The sequence below is a fragment of the Typopeltis vanoorti genome, chromosome 7, assembly GCF_054136105.1.
Source record: "Typopeltis vanoorti isolate ZY-2024b chromosome 7, IOZ_Tvanoo_1.0, whole genome shotgun sequence".
NCBI classification, from domain to species: domain Eukaryota; kingdom Metazoa; phylum Arthropoda; class Arachnida; order Uropygi; family Thelyphonidae; genus Typopeltis; species Typopeltis vanoorti.
This window is the reverse complement of record NC_143555.1, coordinates 102029386-102048872: the sequence shown is the minus strand read 5'-3', so window position 1 is coordinate 102048872 and position 19487 is coordinate 102029386. Positions and strand designations below refer to the sequence as shown.

Here is a 19487-nt window from a genome sequence, read left to right as displayed (position 1 = left end):
GATACAGATGAATAACAACTTGTTTGTCTCTGCATGTTAAAGTATTTTTCAGAAGCCAAGTGATTTGATGAGTTGATATAGTCACTTTTGCAATGTGTCCCCTAAATTTCAATTCCCTATCCACCAACACTCCCAAATCCCTGACCTCATCAATCTCCTGGAGTACGGTTCCACCAATGCGATATACTGCTGCTATTCTTTTCACCCCAAAGTGCATAACCTTACACTTTGCCACATTAAATTGACATCCATTTTTCCTAGTCCAGTCCTCCAAACTATCCAAATCATCCTGTAATATTTTGACATCCTGTGCACTCACAATTGCTCTACCCAACTTTGCATCATCAGCAAACAAGTGAACACTTCCTCTCAAATCCTTTCCTATATCATTGATGAACAAATTGAAAAGCAGTGGTCTAAGAACAGAGCCCTGCGGCACACCACTAGTCACAAGCTGTCTTTTAGACTCCACTCCTGAATAAACTACTCTCTGGTATCTCTCCTTCAACCACCTTCCTATCCATCTCACCAACCCTATATCTATCCCCATCTGCTCCAGTTTACTGATTAGGGTTCCATGTGGTATCCTGTCAAAGGCCTTGGCAAGGTCCAGTAGTATCACTGTAAACCCATTACCCCTATCCAGTTCAGCTGTCACTGTGTTATAGAACGTGAGCAAGTTACTGAGGCATGATCTACGCCTTCACAAAACCATGTTGTCCCCCATACAATATCCCATTTTCATCTATCCAATCCTGTATTCTTTTCTTGACTAATTTCTCTAAGACCTTGACAATGATTCCTGATATGCTAATCGGTCGGTAATTTACAACAGCAGTCTTGGAACCACCTTTATGCAGTGGAACTATTTTCCCCTCTTTCAACCCCCTAGGGACTAACCCAGACCCGAGACTCAAATTAAACAAAATGGTCAAGGGTGCTGACAATTCTTTAGCTGCTTCTCGTACGACACGAGCTGGTATACCATCCAATCTCACGGATGTATTGACATTGAGGTTATGCAATAGACTACTCACCTCCACTTCATTCACTACAATTCCCATATAATCTACTGGTTTATTCGTTTCTACAATGTCACCACCTAGATGATATATACTTGCAAAGTGCTCACTCGGTAACTCAACTATATCAACTGATTCAGTTACCTCCCTACCATCGGCATTCTCTAAAATCATTCTGCCATGTACATTTTTCCTTTTACTTGCTACATATCTAAAAAACTGTTTAGGATTCTCTTTAGTCTGCATGGCCAATGTTCTTTCGTAATCCTTTTTTGCTTTTCTTACCACACTCGTTACCCTTCTTGCCTGAGCTTTATACCGTTCATGTGCCTTCCGGTCACCTTTCTCCTTAAATTCCCTCCATAGTTGTTTCTTTTTTTTGCAGCTCAAGCTTAATGGTGTTATTCATCCATTTAACCCCTACTTGATTTATTATTCGGACTCTAGGTATACAGTCAGCCATTGCTTCATGCAAACACTTCTTAACTGCCTCCCATGCACTATCAACCTCTAGTCCTTGCAGTTGTACATGCCATGGCACTGAACCAATCAAACTCCTAAGCTTGTCATACTTTCCAGCCCGATAATTCCACATGTACCCTGTCTTAATTGAAAATTCCACACCTTTAGCCACCTCCCAAGTCAAGACCCTATCATCACTCTCACCAATTGGTGGCAATGTGGTCATATTTGTTACAGCCAAATCCTCAGATGTAATTACTAGGTCAAGCACTCTCTGACTCCTAGTATTTTCCATTACATGCTGTCACAGATAGTTATCCCTTAATAACCACATAAAATCCAATTCCTTCCTCCTGTGTGTCCTCTCCTCACTCCAATCAATGCGACCATAGTTGAAATCTCCCATAATAATTACCCTCCTTCCACTCATTTCATCAATTTGTTTATGCATAACTGTCTCCACCATCTATTGCATCACCTGGTCTATAGCAGCACCTAACTGTATATTTTGTACTTAGGAGGGCTAAGGACGCTAGCAGCACTGTGTTTACCACAGTGTCATATTGCTAGTATTTGCTACGTGCACAAGCATATGCACGTCATAATGAGATGCGAGCCACTAGCGTAATGCAGCACTGTCCGTTGCGCAGTTCTACTGTTGTTTATATGAACTCTACTACTGGCGCAGTTTGCGCCAGTAGTAGAGTTCGTATGTCTTATCGTGTTTCCTCCGTCTGTTTAAATTTTGGACATTACAATTAAAGACATAACATTTGTTATAGTTTTTATTTTAGAACATTATTGGGGTTATGATAATGGATTTTATTTTTAAGTAATTTTGAATTTTACTAAACTGTATGATATCAATAATAAACAATATTTTTTCATGTTTAATTTTTTTTTAAATTTTTACCATGATTTCAAGCCACGAGCAACCACTGCTTGCATATATCTTACCAGGAACACTCAGTATACAAATACCTCTGTAATTCTCACATTCAGTTTTATTTCCTTTTTTATATTTGGTACTATGAGAGCTGTACTCCAATCATCTGGAATTTGTCCCTCTGTCCATGCCTTCTGAACTATGCAGTGCAGCCACTGTAAGACTTTTATACTTCCATACTTGAGTATTTCTGGTCAAATATCATCTGCATTTAAAAATCAAGTAAAATCATGCAAAAGTTACCCGGGAGCTGATGTTGACAGTGACCACAATTTGGTTTTATTTAAATGTAATCTAAAATTTAAAAAAACTCACAACCAAGGAAAAGGCCCATATGGAACATAAGTAACCTGAAAACAGAGGAAAACTATAGAAACTCTAAACAGCAAACTGATGAAAGCATTAAAACGGGAGAGAGGGAAAAGAAAAACATAGAGGAAAAATGGACACATTTGAAGGATACGATCATCAAGGCTGCTAATGACTGCATAGGATTAAAGAGGAAGCAAATAAGAAAACCACGGATCACCCAGGACATTCTAGATCTAATAGATGAAAGAAGAAAGCAAAAACAAATATAAACATATAAAAAATATGATAAATAGAAATTGTAAAGAAGCAAAAGAATAATGGTATACAGAGAAATATAAAGAAATAGAAGATCTAACAAAGACTGGAAGAATCGATAAAGCTTATAACATTATAAAAGGAATAAGCCAGCAAAACAAGACAAGAAGTACAATTATCAAAAATAAACAGGAGAACATACTTATAGATAAGGAAGAAATTTCGGAAAGATGGAAAGAGTACTTAGAAGATCTATATAGTAGAAAAGATCTAGACGCCAAGGCTGTAGAAGATGAAACAAGACTTTATATGGAAGAAATTAGTCCAACTATATTAAAAGATGAATTTGAATGGGCACTGAATGAATTGCCAATCAACAAGGCACCAGGCATTGATAACATCCTTTCAGAATTAACAAAATACTCAGGAAACATAACTAAGTCATACCTTTTCAAGATTATAAAAGATATTTATGAAACAGGGATCACCCCAAAGATTTTACACAATGCTTTATCATACCCATTCCTAAAGTAAATAAACCCTAACAAAGATGGAAGAAATCTTCACACAGTACAGCCTAAAAATTAATTATAAGAAAACAAAATTATTAATTACTAGTAAAGCAAATCCAATGAAAATAAACCTGGAAATAAATAATAACCTAATACAACAGGTATCCTCTTTTAGATATCTTGGAAGTCTTATCACAGAAGATGGAAGAAACAAATCAGATATTAAAGCACGAATAATCCTAGCCAAAAAAGCATTCTATAACAGAAGAAACATTTTTACCAGTAAAGGACTTAGCATCCAGCTCAAAAAAAGGCTAGTGAAAACATACATATGGAGCATTGCATTATATGGTTGTGAGGCCTGGACTCTAACAAAACAAGACATGAAAAAGTTGGAGGCATTTGAACTTTGGTGCTGGAGAAAGATGATGAAAATTAGTTGGATAGGAAGGAAAAGTAATGAAGTTCTAAATATAGTTCATGAAGAACGGTCATTAATGAAACACACTAGTAAGAGAAGAAAAAGCCTAATCAGACACTATTTGAGGCATGGGGGACTGATTACAGAAATAATGAAGGGGGACTGTAGAAGGAAAGAGGCCACGAGGCAAACCAAGAGTTTCATATATAAATAACATAATGATGCTAACTGGTGCTAAGAGTGATGAAGAGATAAAAAGGAGGTCACAAGACAGAATGTTGTGATGTGCTGCTATAATTACCAATCTTCGGATTGATGCACCAAAGAAGAAAGAAAGAAGAAGATCATCTGCTCCTGCTGCCTTTCCACATTTCAGGCTTTTGATGGCTATTTCTACTTCAAGTATGGATATGTATTCCTTACTGCATGCCTGGTCAGTGTTTTTTACCACTGTGCTGTCATCACTGCTTGTTTCATTTAGCAATTTTTCAAAGTAATTACTCCATACATCAAGGATATATTTTTCTCGTGTTTTCATGTCACCTTTATCATCTAATTCCTTTTACAGCACTCTTTCCTCCATTACTGACTTCTTCAACAACCTCCAGAATATCTTGCCAACTTTTTGATGTTTATTTTCTATGTTCTTACTAAAGTCCTCCCATGACTTTTGTTTAGCTAGTTTTACTCGGTGTACAACCTTAAGAGCACAAACTGACTTATTTGCAAGGAACTTTTGATATGCTTTTTTCTTTTCTTTCACTACCTGTTTAACTCCCTGTGTCCACCGTGGAGTTCTGATTGTTCTAATCCTTACAGACAACCTGATCACATGCCGCTCTGGCTGAATCAATCAGTGTTTTCTTCAGGGCTAGCCACTGAATCTCCAAGATTTGGTCCTTGTTCTCAAACTCTTTCATTTTTTCTTATATTGTGTATTTTAGTATATAGCTGACATCTGAGAGCTGCTCAAATTTTATTAGCTTTAAAACTTTCTTACATGTTTTTCTTTTCAATATGAAATTCAGTTTTATCCTGCTCAAGACTGAATGGTGATTACTTCCAATTTCAAATCCCTTGTACACTCTAGTGTCCTGCACCAATGAGAAAAACATCACTATGAACAATAACATAGTCAATGAGACTTTTCTTATTCCTTCCCTCTTCTCTCCGTGTGACTTTGTGCACATTTTTATGTTGGAACATTGTGTTAGTAATAACCAGTCCATGTCCTGAGCAGAAACCAGCAGGTATTTGCCATTATTATTAGCTTTGCTCTTTTCTCCAAATTTTCCCAATATGATTTTTGTATATGTGACAATCATTTCCTACTCTGCTATTTAGATCCCTAACAAGGACAGACTTTTCCTTTTTCATTGGATCAGTTGCTTTCTCTTAAGTCTCAAAAAATTCCTCCACTTCTACCTTCTGTGGGACCATAGGCACAAATAAGTCTTATTGTCCAGTTCCCCATTTTCATATTTTCCCACATCATTCTACTTGAGACTTCCTGCCATTAAAGAGGATTAACCTCGTATTTAGTGTTGAATACTATGGCTATTCCTTCTTTTCCTTGACTGTCATTGCCTGAGTATAACATTTTGTATTTATTGCTCAGAAAGATGTCTACCAGTTTTTGCCTTTTTTGTTTCAATCACCCCTATTATGTCGATCTGGTACTTATCCAATTCCTCATCTAACTCCATTTCTTTGCCATATTGCTTTTTATGTTGATAGTACCAATCTTGAACTCTGGTGATGTTGAGTTGGGGTGGATTTTAGAATTTGTTCCAGTAACTGACTTTTCGCTGTTTGTCCTGTTTCCCTGGCGAAAACAATGGGGGCCATGTTTAACCAGGCAATGCCCCAGCTAATATGGAATTCTGTCATGTTGTACCATCATTTTTTATTTTGGTTTAACCCAATAAGAATACAATTTAGTCAGCTAAATCCCAAATTGCCAACCCATTCTCATTCGTTCAGAATCCAGGTAGATATCTAAGAGGGTGCACCACGAGAAGGTGATAATTGGACATTAGGTCAGAAGCCCTGGTCGACTCTCCACATTCCTTTAAAGGCTATGTGGAGGTTTCCTCTCAGTTATATATCTTTGACCTTTAAGCACCCCTATGCTATATGTTGTTCTGCGTAATGTTTCATTTATACTTGTTGAAAGTTTTTTACTTGGTTATATTATAAATTAAAGATACCAAGAAATTATATACTTGGTTTAATCCATTATCCAAGTGTAAGCAAACAAAGTTTGATTAAACCAAGTATATAATTTCCTGGTATCTTTGTTACATCTATACCATATAATAATAGCATTTTTAAAAAGCTTTTAAAAAACTTAAATACAGATCCCTATTACATTTCCATTTTTTGACTTTGTCTTGAAGTAAAAGTATAGTCTTCATAATCCTCATTTAACCTGAACTTAGCTTCCTCTTTGCCTCTTGATAATGGTATGTTCTGAGCAGAATATACCATATTAGGAGATGAGGAGGAAGTATACCAAATGCAACATCTAGTGGAAAAACCCTCATACACCGAGTATGTTTTACTTAGTCTCTGTAGCGTGAATCAGAGAAATGAATATAGCCTTACTCCTGAGAGCCCACAAAAAATTCCCCTACATCAGAACCTATAGTTAAAAAAAGTAATGGAATGCACACCTCAAAGAATTAAGAACTTGGCTTAAGAGAATTCTGGATAGGATACACATCAGTGTACCTTTGCTTTCTCTCCTCCCTCATCAGGAAAATAAAACCATGGACAATGTCCTGCACAGAGTTGAATTTTGAATATATTAGTGATAGACAGCAGCTGTCCACAGGTAAGAAAAATTACAATTAACAAAAAAAGAAGAATCCAAGACTGATGGAAGCAAAATTTAACAACACCAGAGATTAACTGGATCCACCAAACATAAATAATTAACAAATTCTGCCAAAACATTGATAATGTTAAGGTCTTCTTGCGTAAACATAAGCCAGTGTATGCAACCTGATGAGGATCCACTATTACGAAGATGGAAATGTCTGTAGTGAAGTCTCCATCCTAGTGGAAGACCATACTCCCTTTTCAACAAGCCCTACACAATACTACAGTGGTGTCCAAAACCTAAGGATGAACACTATTTCTGAAGATTACTACTGCAAATTCAGATGAATCAGCTTTTGACAATTTGTATAACTGACAGTTTCAAGTAGAAAGCAGGTACATGTTCAAATTTTTGAATTGCTTGCACAGGGATCACATGGTAGCACTCAACAGGATGAAAGGCAAAAGGCTGCTGCTAAGCAAATTATATCTGAAGGAAGCTCTTGTCATGAAAGAATAAAGTTGCAAACTTGGATGTCTTGTAATGTCTCAAAGACATCATCTACATGATTTCATGTGGAGAAAAATTTTTGGAAACCTTGAAGAATTACTGGTATTGTTAGAGAGTTTGGACTCTCGCATAACATTCTACCTAGGGTCAGAACAGCATTTCAAACCAATGGAATGTGTTTCAGACATTTGCTAAGAAATCGCCCTCACTTTACCACGGAGCATGAAGATGGATTTTTGGTTATAACAGCAAAACATAATCAACATACTACAGCAGGTCAGCTTGCAAATTGGCTCCATTCAAGCACATTTCAGATATCTTTGCAGACTGTGGCAAGACGTGTATAGATGGGTATATAGGCAACAAGTAAGCCTATACACCCAATTACAGATCTGATCCTGACAGCCTCTATTTGGCCTGAATCCAGCTTGTTCTTCACCAAGCTTTTCTTCCACAATTCTTCTCAACCGTTTCTCAAGTATACTTGCATAGATCTTGCCAGGAACACTCAGTAGGGAAATACCTCTGTAATTCTCACATTCAGTTTTATTTCCCTTTTTATATATGGGTACTATGAGAGCTCTACTCCAATCATTGGGAATTCGTCCGTCTGTTCAGGCTTTCTGAACTATGCAGTGCAGCCACTGTAAGACTCTTATACCACCATACTTCAGCATTTCCGGTCAAATATCATCTACTCCTGCTGCCTTTCCCCATTTCAAGCCTTTGATGGCTTTTTCTACTTCAAGTATGGATATGTATTCCTGACTGCATGCCTGGTCAGTGTTTTTTATCACTGGGCTGTCATCACTGCTTGTTTCATTTAGCAGTTTTTCAAAGTAATTACCCCATACTTCAAGGATATCTTCTTTTTCTCCTGTTTTCATTTCACCTTTATCATCTCTAATTCCTTTTACAGCACTCTTTCCTCCATTCCTAAGCTTCTTCAACAACCTCCAGAATATTTTGCCACCTTCTTGATATTTATTTTCTATATTCTTGCCAAAGTCCTCCCATGACTTTTGTTTAGCTAGTTTTACACACTGTTTAGCTTTCTTACATTTGTCTCTGTATTCTGTAAGAGTAAAAGCTGACTTATTTGCCAGGAACTTTTGATATGCTTTCTTCTTTTCCTTCACTGCCTCTTTAACTTCCTGTGTCCACCAGGGAGTTCTGATTTTTTTATCCTTGCACACAACCTCACCACATGCCTCTCTGGCAGAATCAATCAATGTTTCCTTCAGAGTTTGCCACTGAATCTTCAAGGTTTGATTCCTGTTCTCAAACTCTTTCATTTTCTTTTCAATAATATTTCTGTATTTTAGTCTACAGTTCACATCTGAGAGCTGCTCAACTTTTATTCGCTTTAAAACTTTCTTACATGTTATTCTTTTCAATATGAAATTCAGTTTTATCCTGCTCAAGACTAAATAGTGATCACTTCCAATTTCAAATCCTCTGTACACTCTGGTGTCCTGCACCAGGGAGAAAACATCACTAACAACAATAACATAGTCAATGAGACTTTTCTTATTCCTAGCCTCTTCTCTCCATGTGAATTTGGGCACATTTTTATGTTCGAACATGGTGTTAGTAATAACCAGTCCATGTCCTGAGCAGAAATCCAACAGATATTTGCCATTATTATTAGCTTTGCTCTTTTCTCCAAATTTTCCCAAAATATTTTTGTATGTCTCACAATCATTTCCTACTCTACTATTTAGATCCCCAACAAGGACCAACTTTTCCTTTTTCATTGTGTCAGTTGCTTTTTCTAACGCCTCAAAAAATTCCTCCACTTCTACCTTAGTAGAACCTTCTGTGGGACCATAGGCACAAATAAGTCTCATTGTCCAGTTCCCCATTCTCATATTTGCCCACATTACTCTACTTGAGACTGACTGCCATTCAAGAAGATTAGCCTCGTATTTTGTGTTGAATACTATGGCTACTCCTTCTTTTCCTTGATTGTCATTGCCTGAATATAACATTTTGTATTTATTGCTCAGAAAGATCTCACCAGTTTTGGTCTTTTTTGTTTCAGTCACCCCTATTATGTCGATCTGGTACTTATCTAATTCCTCAGCTAGCTCCATTTCTTTGCCATTCAGGCTTCTTACGTCGATAGTACCGATCTTTAACTCTGGTGATGTTGAGTTGGGGTTTGTTTTCAGATTTGTTCCAGTAGCTGACTTTTCGCTGTTCGCCCTGGTTCCCTGGCGAAAACAATGGGGGCTTTGTTTAACCGGGCGACACCCCAGCCGGCATGAAATTTTGTCATGTTGTACCATGATTTTTTATTTTGGTTTAACCAATAAGAATACAATTTGGTCGGCTAAATCCCAAATTGCCAGCCCATCCTTGTTCGTTCAGTATCAAAGTAGATACCCAACAGGGTGCACCACGAGAAGGTGAGGATTGGACATTAGGTCAGAAGCCCTGGTCGGTTCTCCGCATTCCTTTAAAGGCTATGTGGAGGTCTCCTCTCAGTTATACAGCTTTGACCCTTAAGCACCCCTGATTTAAGATATATGATTAATTATATTTTTGCACCTGCATATTTCTTCCCCTCCCCCTCACAATAGTCCCTAACATACATATAAACTATCTTGCATCTTGATGTACAAATCTCCACAGAAAGTCCAAAGTAGTCATCTAGAACAGCGCTTCCCAAACTGTGGGCTGCAGCCCCCTGGGGCCATTAGTTTTGTTGGGGGGGCGATGAAATAATGAAAACAAATTTAAAATGTTTTAAGACTAAGTAGATTTTTTTTATCTTAAAAGAAACATTTACCTTTTATTATTCATTATTTCTTTTTTGTTATTTTTTATATTTTAATTGAAAAAATCACATCGGTGTTGGTTCACAAATTTTGCATTCCTGTGTATTTTGACGCTTAATGAATATTAGTAAATATATGCTTATTCATATAAGTTTCATTTCAAAGGTATCAATAAGAAGAACAAAAAAAGCTATAAGCACAAAATCTTGCGCTCATTTAAAATGGCCAAGTTTTAAATACGAGGAAACTGAAGATCCAGCTATTGCTAAGGAGCTCATATCAACCCTGGAGAAGTCAGAGAAGCTGGTCACTTCTGAGAAAATTAGGTGGAGCAGAGCCAATGGCACACAAAACAAAGATAACTCCTGATCAAATGGCTAACCATTTATTGAAAACCTCCAAGATTCATCCCAGCTCTACCAGGAAAATTGCTGTACAAGCTTCCATTAGACAAATCCTGAAGATGAAACCCGAGCTTCCTGAACTCGCACACCCAATATCTCAGGAAGAGGTACAAATAGCCTTAAAACTTACCAAGAATGGCAAAGCTGCAGGAGTGGATGGTATACTTCCTGAGTTCCTAAAACATCTTGGTCAACATGGCTGGCTGCCCAGAAATCATCATGACTGGTAAATTACCAAAGCTGTGGCGGGAAGCCAAAATAATTGCCATGCCAAAACGAGGGAAAGATCCAAATGAAGTGAAAAATCTACAACCTATCTCCTTGCTTTGCACCACCTTTAAGCTCTTTGAAAGAATTCTCCTTAAAAGAATTTCACCACTCATTGAAAGAGTACTCCCTACTGAACAAGCTGGCTGCAGGCCAGGAAGAAGTTGCTGTGACCCGGTTCTGGCCCTGACAACTCAAATTGAAGCAGACTTCCAGAAAGAAACTTAAATCTGGTGCCACTTTCATTGACCTAACATATGCCTATGACACTGTCTGGATCAGGGGCCTCCTCCTAAAACTAGGAAATATTATAAAGTGTAAAAAAACTCTACAACTTTTTGAATCTATTCTCTCCAACAGAAAGATCCGGGTCCATATTGGCAGAAAAAAGAGCAGGCCCAGATTCAAAAAGTTGTAGAGTTTTTTACACTTTATAATATTGGTATTACACTTTCAAAAAGAGCAAAGTGTAATATTTTAATCTGTTCTCTCCAACAGAAAGATCCGGGTCCATATTGGCAGAAAAAAGAGCAGGCCCAGATTCCTTCACAGTGATCTTCCTCAGGACTCTGTGTTATCCCCTATGCTTTTTAACATCTATGTGTATGATCTACCTCATACCAGATCAAGCAAGTATATGTACGCCGATGACCTAGCGATCTTACATCAATCCACCTCCTTTACCAACCTAGAATCAACCTTGAATACAGACCTGAACACCCTGGAAGAGTACTTCAAGCAGTGGTACTTGAAGCCAAATCCAACAAAAACAGTGTCCTCAGTATTTCACCTGTAGATGCAGAGGCGAATCGACAACTCAACCTTTCTTTCTGTGGAAAAATGGTAGAACATGAGCCTCACCCAAAATACCTTGGAGTGAGCCTGGACAGAAGCCTAATCTATAAAAGGCACATCATCAACCTCTCCAATAAAATTAAAACCAGAAATAACATCATTTCAAGGCTTGCTGGAACAACCTGGGGTTGTGGTGCAGAAGTCCTAAGGTCGTCTGCACTAGCCCTCACATTCTCTGCAGTAGAATATTGTGCCCCTGTCTGGGAAAGAAGTACACACACACACACTAACATTATAGACACCCAGCTGAACTCTACCATGCGCACAATTAGTGGGACGGTGAGAAGCATCCCTCTCTCCTGGCTGCCTGTTTTATCTAACATTGCTCCACCACACATATGGAGAAGACATTCTCAATTAAGGAATTTAATAAAGCAATGAGCAACCCACTCCTACCCCTACACCAGACTCTCGTAAACCTACCTAGTCTTCGCCTCAAATCTAGAAAGCCTCTCTGGTCCATGGATGAACTCTCTTCAGCTGCGCTGTCATCAATATCTGACATATGGAAAGAATATTGGTCAACAATCTCCTAACAAACGGCTTCCTGGTAGAAGATCCCTGTGCTCCGCAGCCTGGTTTTGATCTTCCTAGGAAGATTTGGTCATCCATAAACAGGATCAGAACTAGTCAGGGCAGATGTGGCTATCTTCTACATAAATGGGGGGCTGTCAGATCACCCTTATTGTAATTGTTCTCCCATGGCTCAGACGATTAATCATATTGTGTACGACTGCCCAAGGTGCCAATTTCACTGTGGTGGCCTATAGGACATTCACAAGGTGATGGATGAGGCCTTGAATTGGCTTTCCAGCCTGGACCTTGACCTGTAGTTGGTATGGTGGGGGCGGTGGTTATGGAGGAAACAGAAGATCACGGTTTGTTTCTGGAAATTGTGATTGTACTTTTCACTTACCAGTTTCATGTAGCCATAAGCATAAATAAATAAATAAATTGGTAGTGTACACAGGTGCGAGCGATGCACAAGAAAGAAATACACTTGGGGTGCAGGGCAGCTGCGCTAGCACAGATCACATTCATTAGAACTATAAACGCCAGGGATTCCCTTATTCAAGTAATTCACTAATTTTATCTTGTTAGTTTGTGGTGTGCTGGTATTGGTATGTGGTGCTATTATTTGATCTATTCTACTTTAAAAATTTAATCCTGAGATCAATAAGTGGCTGATAAAAAAAAAAAAAAAAAATCAGCAGAAACAGACTCATAAATGACAGTATCTCATATTTTAACAGACGAGTCCGCATCGTCTTCAGCACCAGACAGTAAGAGGCAAAAAATGTCGTATGAAAAAATTCGAAAATACGGATACGTTTGTCCAATCCAAGCGAATGGATTGGACAAACCTATCCTTCAAAACATACTAAATTGAATGATAAATTAGTAAAAGTATCTTTTGAAATTGCTTTGTTAATTGCAAAAACAAAGAAACCTCATACAGTTGGTCTTACCTCGTCTTACCAGCCGCAATAAAATTTGTGAAAGTATCCATGGTTCTGAAATATCAGAACCTTTAAAAAAAAATTCCTGTGTCTAATAACACAAAAGAAGAATAGATTGCATTGCCTATAATATCATGTCTACATTAATTTTACGAATCAAACAAAGTAATACATTTGCCATTCAACTTGATGAATCTACGGATATACAAAAGATGCTAATTTAATGGTTTTTGTTAGATACCTCTATAATTTTCAAATTCGTGATGATCTACTATTTTGCAGAAACCTTTCTGGTACAACCAAAGGAAAAGATATATTTGAAAAAGTGAATAATTTTTTTTAAAGAATATGAACTTGATTGGCAAAAGTGCATTGGGATTTGCACTGACAGTGCCCCAGCCATGACGGGGAGAATTTCATGTTTTGTAGCAGAAGTAAAAAAAAAAGTTTATCCAAATGCAAGACATGTTCATTCCTTATCCATAGAGAAAACTTAGTATCTCGACAAATGGAAGAATCGCAGAGTAAAGTGTTTTCAGAAGTTTCTACTATAGTTAATTATATAAAAAGTAATGCTACTAAGACAAGACTGTTTCATTTTTATGCCAAGAGATGGATTCCAATTATGATATTTTTATATCACACAGAAGTAAGGTGGTTGTCCCACGGGAAAAGTTTAAAATGAGTTTTAATATTGAAAGATGAATTACGAATTTTTCTTCTCGATAAGAATCCCATTTTTGCGATCAAAATTGGTTGTTTCATTTCTTATCTGTCAGATTTTTTAGAAAAAATTAATGAATTGAATCTTTCTCTGCAAGGAAAAAGCATTAATATATAAACACCTCAGCATTAAATTGCAAGCATTTCAAAGAAAACTTTCTGCGTCGTTAAAAAGTTTTAAGGATAATAAAACAAATGTTTACTTCTCTTCATGAATATGTTAAAGAAAATATTTTACTATCAACAGAAAATAAAAGGATAATAATTAACCATCTCACAAATTCTATGGTATTTTTCGAAAAATATTTTCCTAATTTGATTGAAGATAAAGAATATGATTGGATTGCTGGCCTGGCTGGTCAAGTGGTTAGCGTATCCTCTCTCTCTAGCCAAAAGGCTGTGGGTTCGAATCCTGCCGTGGGCATGGATGTTTGTGATTGTTTGTGAAAGTAGTAGGGGGTGGTGGTCAGCAGTAGATGGCATTGGTGTAGATGATGAAGGTAGTTGCGGTTGGTGGAGACAGACAGTTGTAAAGTCGGTGCATCTAAAATCCATGAGTTTAGCTGGCTGAGTGGTCAGCGTATCTGCTCTCCAGCCAAAAGACTACAGATTCGAATCCTGCCATGGGCATGGATATTTGTGATTGTCTATGAAACTACTAGTGGTGATGATGGGCGGTAGATGGCATTGGTGGATTGAGTAGTGGAGAAAGTTGTAGAGTAGGCGCCCTCCTGATGAGGCTTTGGACTCCCTGGAAGTGTTATATAATAATAACAACAACACCATTTGCTCCTTCTCTACAATTTAGCAATCTTCCATGGTCATCCCAAGAAGAACTAATTGATAAGAGAGCAGATTCAACCCTCGAATCAGAATTTGTTAACAGTGATTCATCCAAATTTTGGATTCGAAGACAAAAAGAACGTCCTGCATTAGCAAACACAGCCGTAAATATGCTAATTCCTTTCGCATCTACATACCTTTGTGAAACAGCATTTTCATCGTTATTGGTAATTAAAAATAAACAACACAGGTCCTACTTATCAATGGAAGCATTGGCAAGAAATCTAAGAATTGCAGTTTCAAATATTTCACCTGATATTGACTTTTTGTGTAGCAGTATTCAAACACATCCATCACATTCGATTGTTATTAAATTTCTTTTATGTAATATTAATTATTTATGTAAAAATGTAATATTTGCATTTGATTTTTGCAATATTCGCTGTGTATGTTTTGTATTGAATATAAATACAATAAATACATGTCTGAATTACAATTTTTTTTTTTTTTTCCAAAGGGGCCTTTACATCTATAAGTTTGCGAAGCACTGATCTAGAATACCTATTGCTATACTACTTCTATAAAGTATTATGTAATTTTCTTGTATGAAAGAAAGAAAGAATGAATGATCAAAAAAGTTTTTATAAAATTTAATTTTAATATTGCATAATATACCATATTTAAAGCTGTATGCTGGCCTGGTTGGCCAAACGAATAGTGTCTCAGCTCTTCAACTATCGGATCATGGGTTCATATTCCACTTTAGGCATGGATATTTGCAAACGTGTTTAGACAAAGATGAATTTCATACCCAGTAGGACTGCTGGGTCTCACTATTGGAGACTTGAGGTAGCATGAAAAGGTTCCATGTTTGGTCTTCAGAGTAGGGTTTCCAGATTATTTTAAAAATGGCAAAAATTTGGGTGGGGGGTGAAAGAAAGACAGAGAGCATCAGAAAACTTAACTTATCTATGATGCTAACAAACACTATAAGTTTGTGAAGAGAAAAAAATAGCTTCTTGTTGGATTGTATTTTAAATATTTAAAATAAATGCATTTATTCTATCAAGATCAGTTTCATTTTTAACTAAATCTTTGTTTATTCTTGATAGATTTAATGATGTACGTTCCTTTGCTCCAGACATAGTCGATGTGAAAGTAACAGTTCCTGAAAAGTAAGTTAAAAAAAAATATGTTAAATTCATTTCAAATACAAATACAAGGAGGTACCCAAAATAACTGGAATCTGAACTTGGCACACGCATATTTTCTAGTTATGGTTGATGATGAATGTGCGGTTTTCCATACTTGTGTGAACTGGTTCATTGTTCTGGCTGCTTTTTTCTTTTCTCTTGGGTAAAACTGCTGCTGATCAACAAGCCTTTAAGGATGACGCTTTAGGTAAAATGCAGGTCTATGAGTGGTTTCCCATTTCAAAAATGGGGACATGTCAATTGAAGACCAACCACAATCTGGCCGATTTTCAAGAAGCAGAAATTATGAAAACATTGAAAAACTTTACCAGACAATCAACAAAAATCAAGAAAGACACTGGCCTGGTTGGTTGAGTAGTTAGCATATCCACTCTCTAGCCAGGAGGCTGCAGGTTTGAATCCCACCAAAGGCATGAATGTTTGTGATTGTCCTACTAACTGATTACCACATGCACTGCTCTGACCTGTGTCCTGGTGCAATATGATCCTTTGATGTCTCTGTGCCATAAAAAAAATCAAATCAAAATTGTCGAAAGACCATTGAGCAAGTTTCTGAACTCCATGACAAATTCATCTATTTGTCATGGAGTTTGTGCTATCAAATTTTTCGAAGATTTGGTCTTCGAAATTTGCTCTAAATTTGTGCCTCATTTATTCAGTGTTTGTCCACCCTCCCTACTTACCCAATATCTCTCACTGTAACTTTTTTATTCCCATGGATAAAGAAAACCATGAAAGGGCAATGATATGGATGAAATAAAAGAAAAGTTGCTGAAAGCCATAAACAGTATTCCAGTTGAACAGTTTTAGAACTGTTTCTAGCAGTGTAAATGTTGGGACAAATGCATTCACTCACATGGAGAGTACTTTGAAGGAGACTAGAATATGGTATTATAAACTTTAGTAAGATTTTTTTTTAAATAATTTTTGTACCCAAAAATAATCAGTTATTTTTGGGTACTCCTTTGTACATATGTTGTAATTTTCATAATATATTTGTTTTCATAAAGAATGAGTCACAATATGTATTATGACTCATGCTTTGCTAACAGGAAAAAATTGAAAATTAAAAGGATATGAAAAGAAAACTGAACAATTATTTATTGGTATTTTTAATTTGTAGTGTGATAATATTTTGGAATAAGAATACCAAATTAAGTACATCAAAAAAATAACTAAAATGCATATGATAAAAATTTTTTCATAGCAAATATAAAAAACGTTTTATTATAGAAAATATCTTAACAATACACAGTGAAAAATGTAAATTTCATTAAATAACTAAGTTATTTGCATACTAAGTAAACATGTAAAAAAATTACTAAATATTACAAATTTCTAAATGTAGCACATCCATATGTCACACTTCACTGTTAATAACGGTACTAGTATGCATATCATCCTAAAAATGCACCGTGTGTGTGTGTAAAATATTCTATTTCATATGCACTTTAATCATGATAATTTAAATCTCTTCTCTATTCAGACTATTAATAAGCTAGTGGGACACATTATATAGCCATCTTCTTATAGCTTGGATCATTTCCACAAACATGCTCTGGTGGAACTAGTATTACTGCTTAAAAAACAAAATTATGGCATTTGGAAAGGAAGTGATTTGAAGTAAAATACTTATTAAAAATACAGTTCTTGTGCAACTAAACTGCTTTAACTATCTTTGTTGTAATCTAACCAAACTCTTCGATCCATAAATTAAAACTGGTTTGAACACTGTCTTGTATACTGCTGGTTTAGTGTTTTGGCTAATTTCTCTCATATTCCATATAAATGGGTGCATATTTTAAGCCAGAGGGAGACCAAATACCATAGCTGCAGGGAGGGGGGGGGGAGACTGTCGAGGACAGGTATGGACAGGAGACTGAGTTCCCTCTGTGTGGGTGGCATGTTTGCAAGTCTGCCACCTCTCACTGCATGCTCCACTTCTTCTTTATCTCTTCTTCACAAAATACAATGAACCACAACCTAAAGAAATGCGATTTTACTACAGATCTCAAAAATTCTCCCACAAAAAATGGTTTAAAAAAAATTCATAAAAAAAAATCCATTCACAGATATGCAACCAAACAATCCACATCCACTTCACCATCTGTGGTCTAAAAAGCAATATAAATGATGTGCACCACCACCACCTGCAGTCATCTAAACCAGAAGTACTATTCCTATCAGAACCCCAACTGGCAACCTCAACAGCCATTGTCCACCTCAACTACCCAAACTGCATATTACACAGCTCTTTCTGTCACAAGGGCAGCACTTGTGCATTCATCAGAACCAACATACCATGCCAGAGACTACACATCCTTGAATCCCACTGTTCGATCTCTCTCTAAAGCTTGACTTTCTGCAGTCGAAATACCCCAATAGTGAGGTCATTCTTCTTGGGGACTTCAATGTTCACAACTCACATTGGCTCCCCTTCTCCATTTTCACCAACCAAGCAGGCACGGATGATGAAGTGTTTGCCATCAGAAGAAGCTATCATCAAAGACATAAAGAAAATCAGAAATAATATGTATCTTCCTATTCATCAAGATATCTCTTCACCTCCAGCATCTATCATGTCCAAATCTCCTATGGCTTGTGGGATTACGAGATGATGATGATCTCCAGGACTGGTGGAGAAGACCGGAATAAACTAAAAACAAATACCTGATCGCAGATCCAACTATCACATCACCAGAATTCAGTTTACCTTGACACCTCTGGAGTCAGCTAAACTGATTTAGGACTGATGACTGCCCCCTACGCTCCTTTCCTGAAGGCCTCAGGAATCTGCATTTACTCCCAGACAGTTCCATCTGCTAGTTAACTAAACTGTCAGTCTGTATATAGTTTGTTCAGTAATTTCTTGTATATCTTCCCCCTACACTGAATAAATAAATTACTCTACTTGATAATGCCTGCCATTCAAGATTATCATCTTTGTGCTTTTAATGACACTTGACATAGTAATGATTATTAAATGCCTGTATTTCACAAGAATAAAAAAAAAAACAATAATTTTTTATTATCGCAAAGAGTTTATGTGGAACTACAAAACTGGCGATTATGGCAAATTCAGGAGGCAACTTGAAGCAGTGCCGTGCCATGAAGTACATGATAAACATTCAAGGATTGTTTGAGCAAAGCATTATCAGAGGGCATACCCAGGATCAGGAGGATAAAGTAGGGATTAAGTCAGTAAGCAGCAATAGAAAGCAGGAGTTGTAAAAAAAGAGAAAGCATTGTGAAAGGAATATAAATAAGGTAATCAACATGCCCATGCGCAATATAAAGCACAAGCAAGAAGAGTAACCAGTATGGTAAGGAAGGCTACGTCAGATTTTGAGAGAAAATTAGCTAAACAGGCCAAAGCAAATCCAAAAGAGTTTATTCACTATGGAGCAAGTAAGAGAAAGAATGATTATGGAAAGATAACTTTACTCAGTGCTTATGGTAGGAAAGCGACACCAGAAGAGAAGAAGCTATCATGGGGAGCACTTTCAGTTACTAAGTGGTCACTTTGCAAGGGTATATCATTCAGGCAACTTTGCAGTTATGAGGTGACAGAGACTGATGTGAACATTGAAGTGAACTGGAGGTGCTCCCTATATTGAAAAATATCAATGTGAATACAGCAGTGGGCCTGGACAGTATGTCAGCTTGTATGCTATGAAAATGTGAAGTGAACTGGCAGTGCCCTCTGGCAAAGTTGTTTAATCTAAGTCTCAGCT

The 19487-nt window shown here is 36.9% G+C and overlaps 1 protein-coding gene across 1 annotated transcript in view; it reads left to right on the top strand.

Moving 5' to 3' along the window:
* Arp6 (Actin-related protein 6) overlaps positions 1-19487 on the top strand; it is a 213155-nt gene that overhangs the window by 179709 nt on the left and 13959 nt on the right. Inside the window, exon 10 of the mRNA XM_090396053.1 lies at positions 15652-15714. Coding sequence (XP_090252179.1) covers positions 15652-15714 — 63 coding nt within the window. The remainder of the gene's footprint in view (positions 1-15651; positions 15715-19487) is intronic.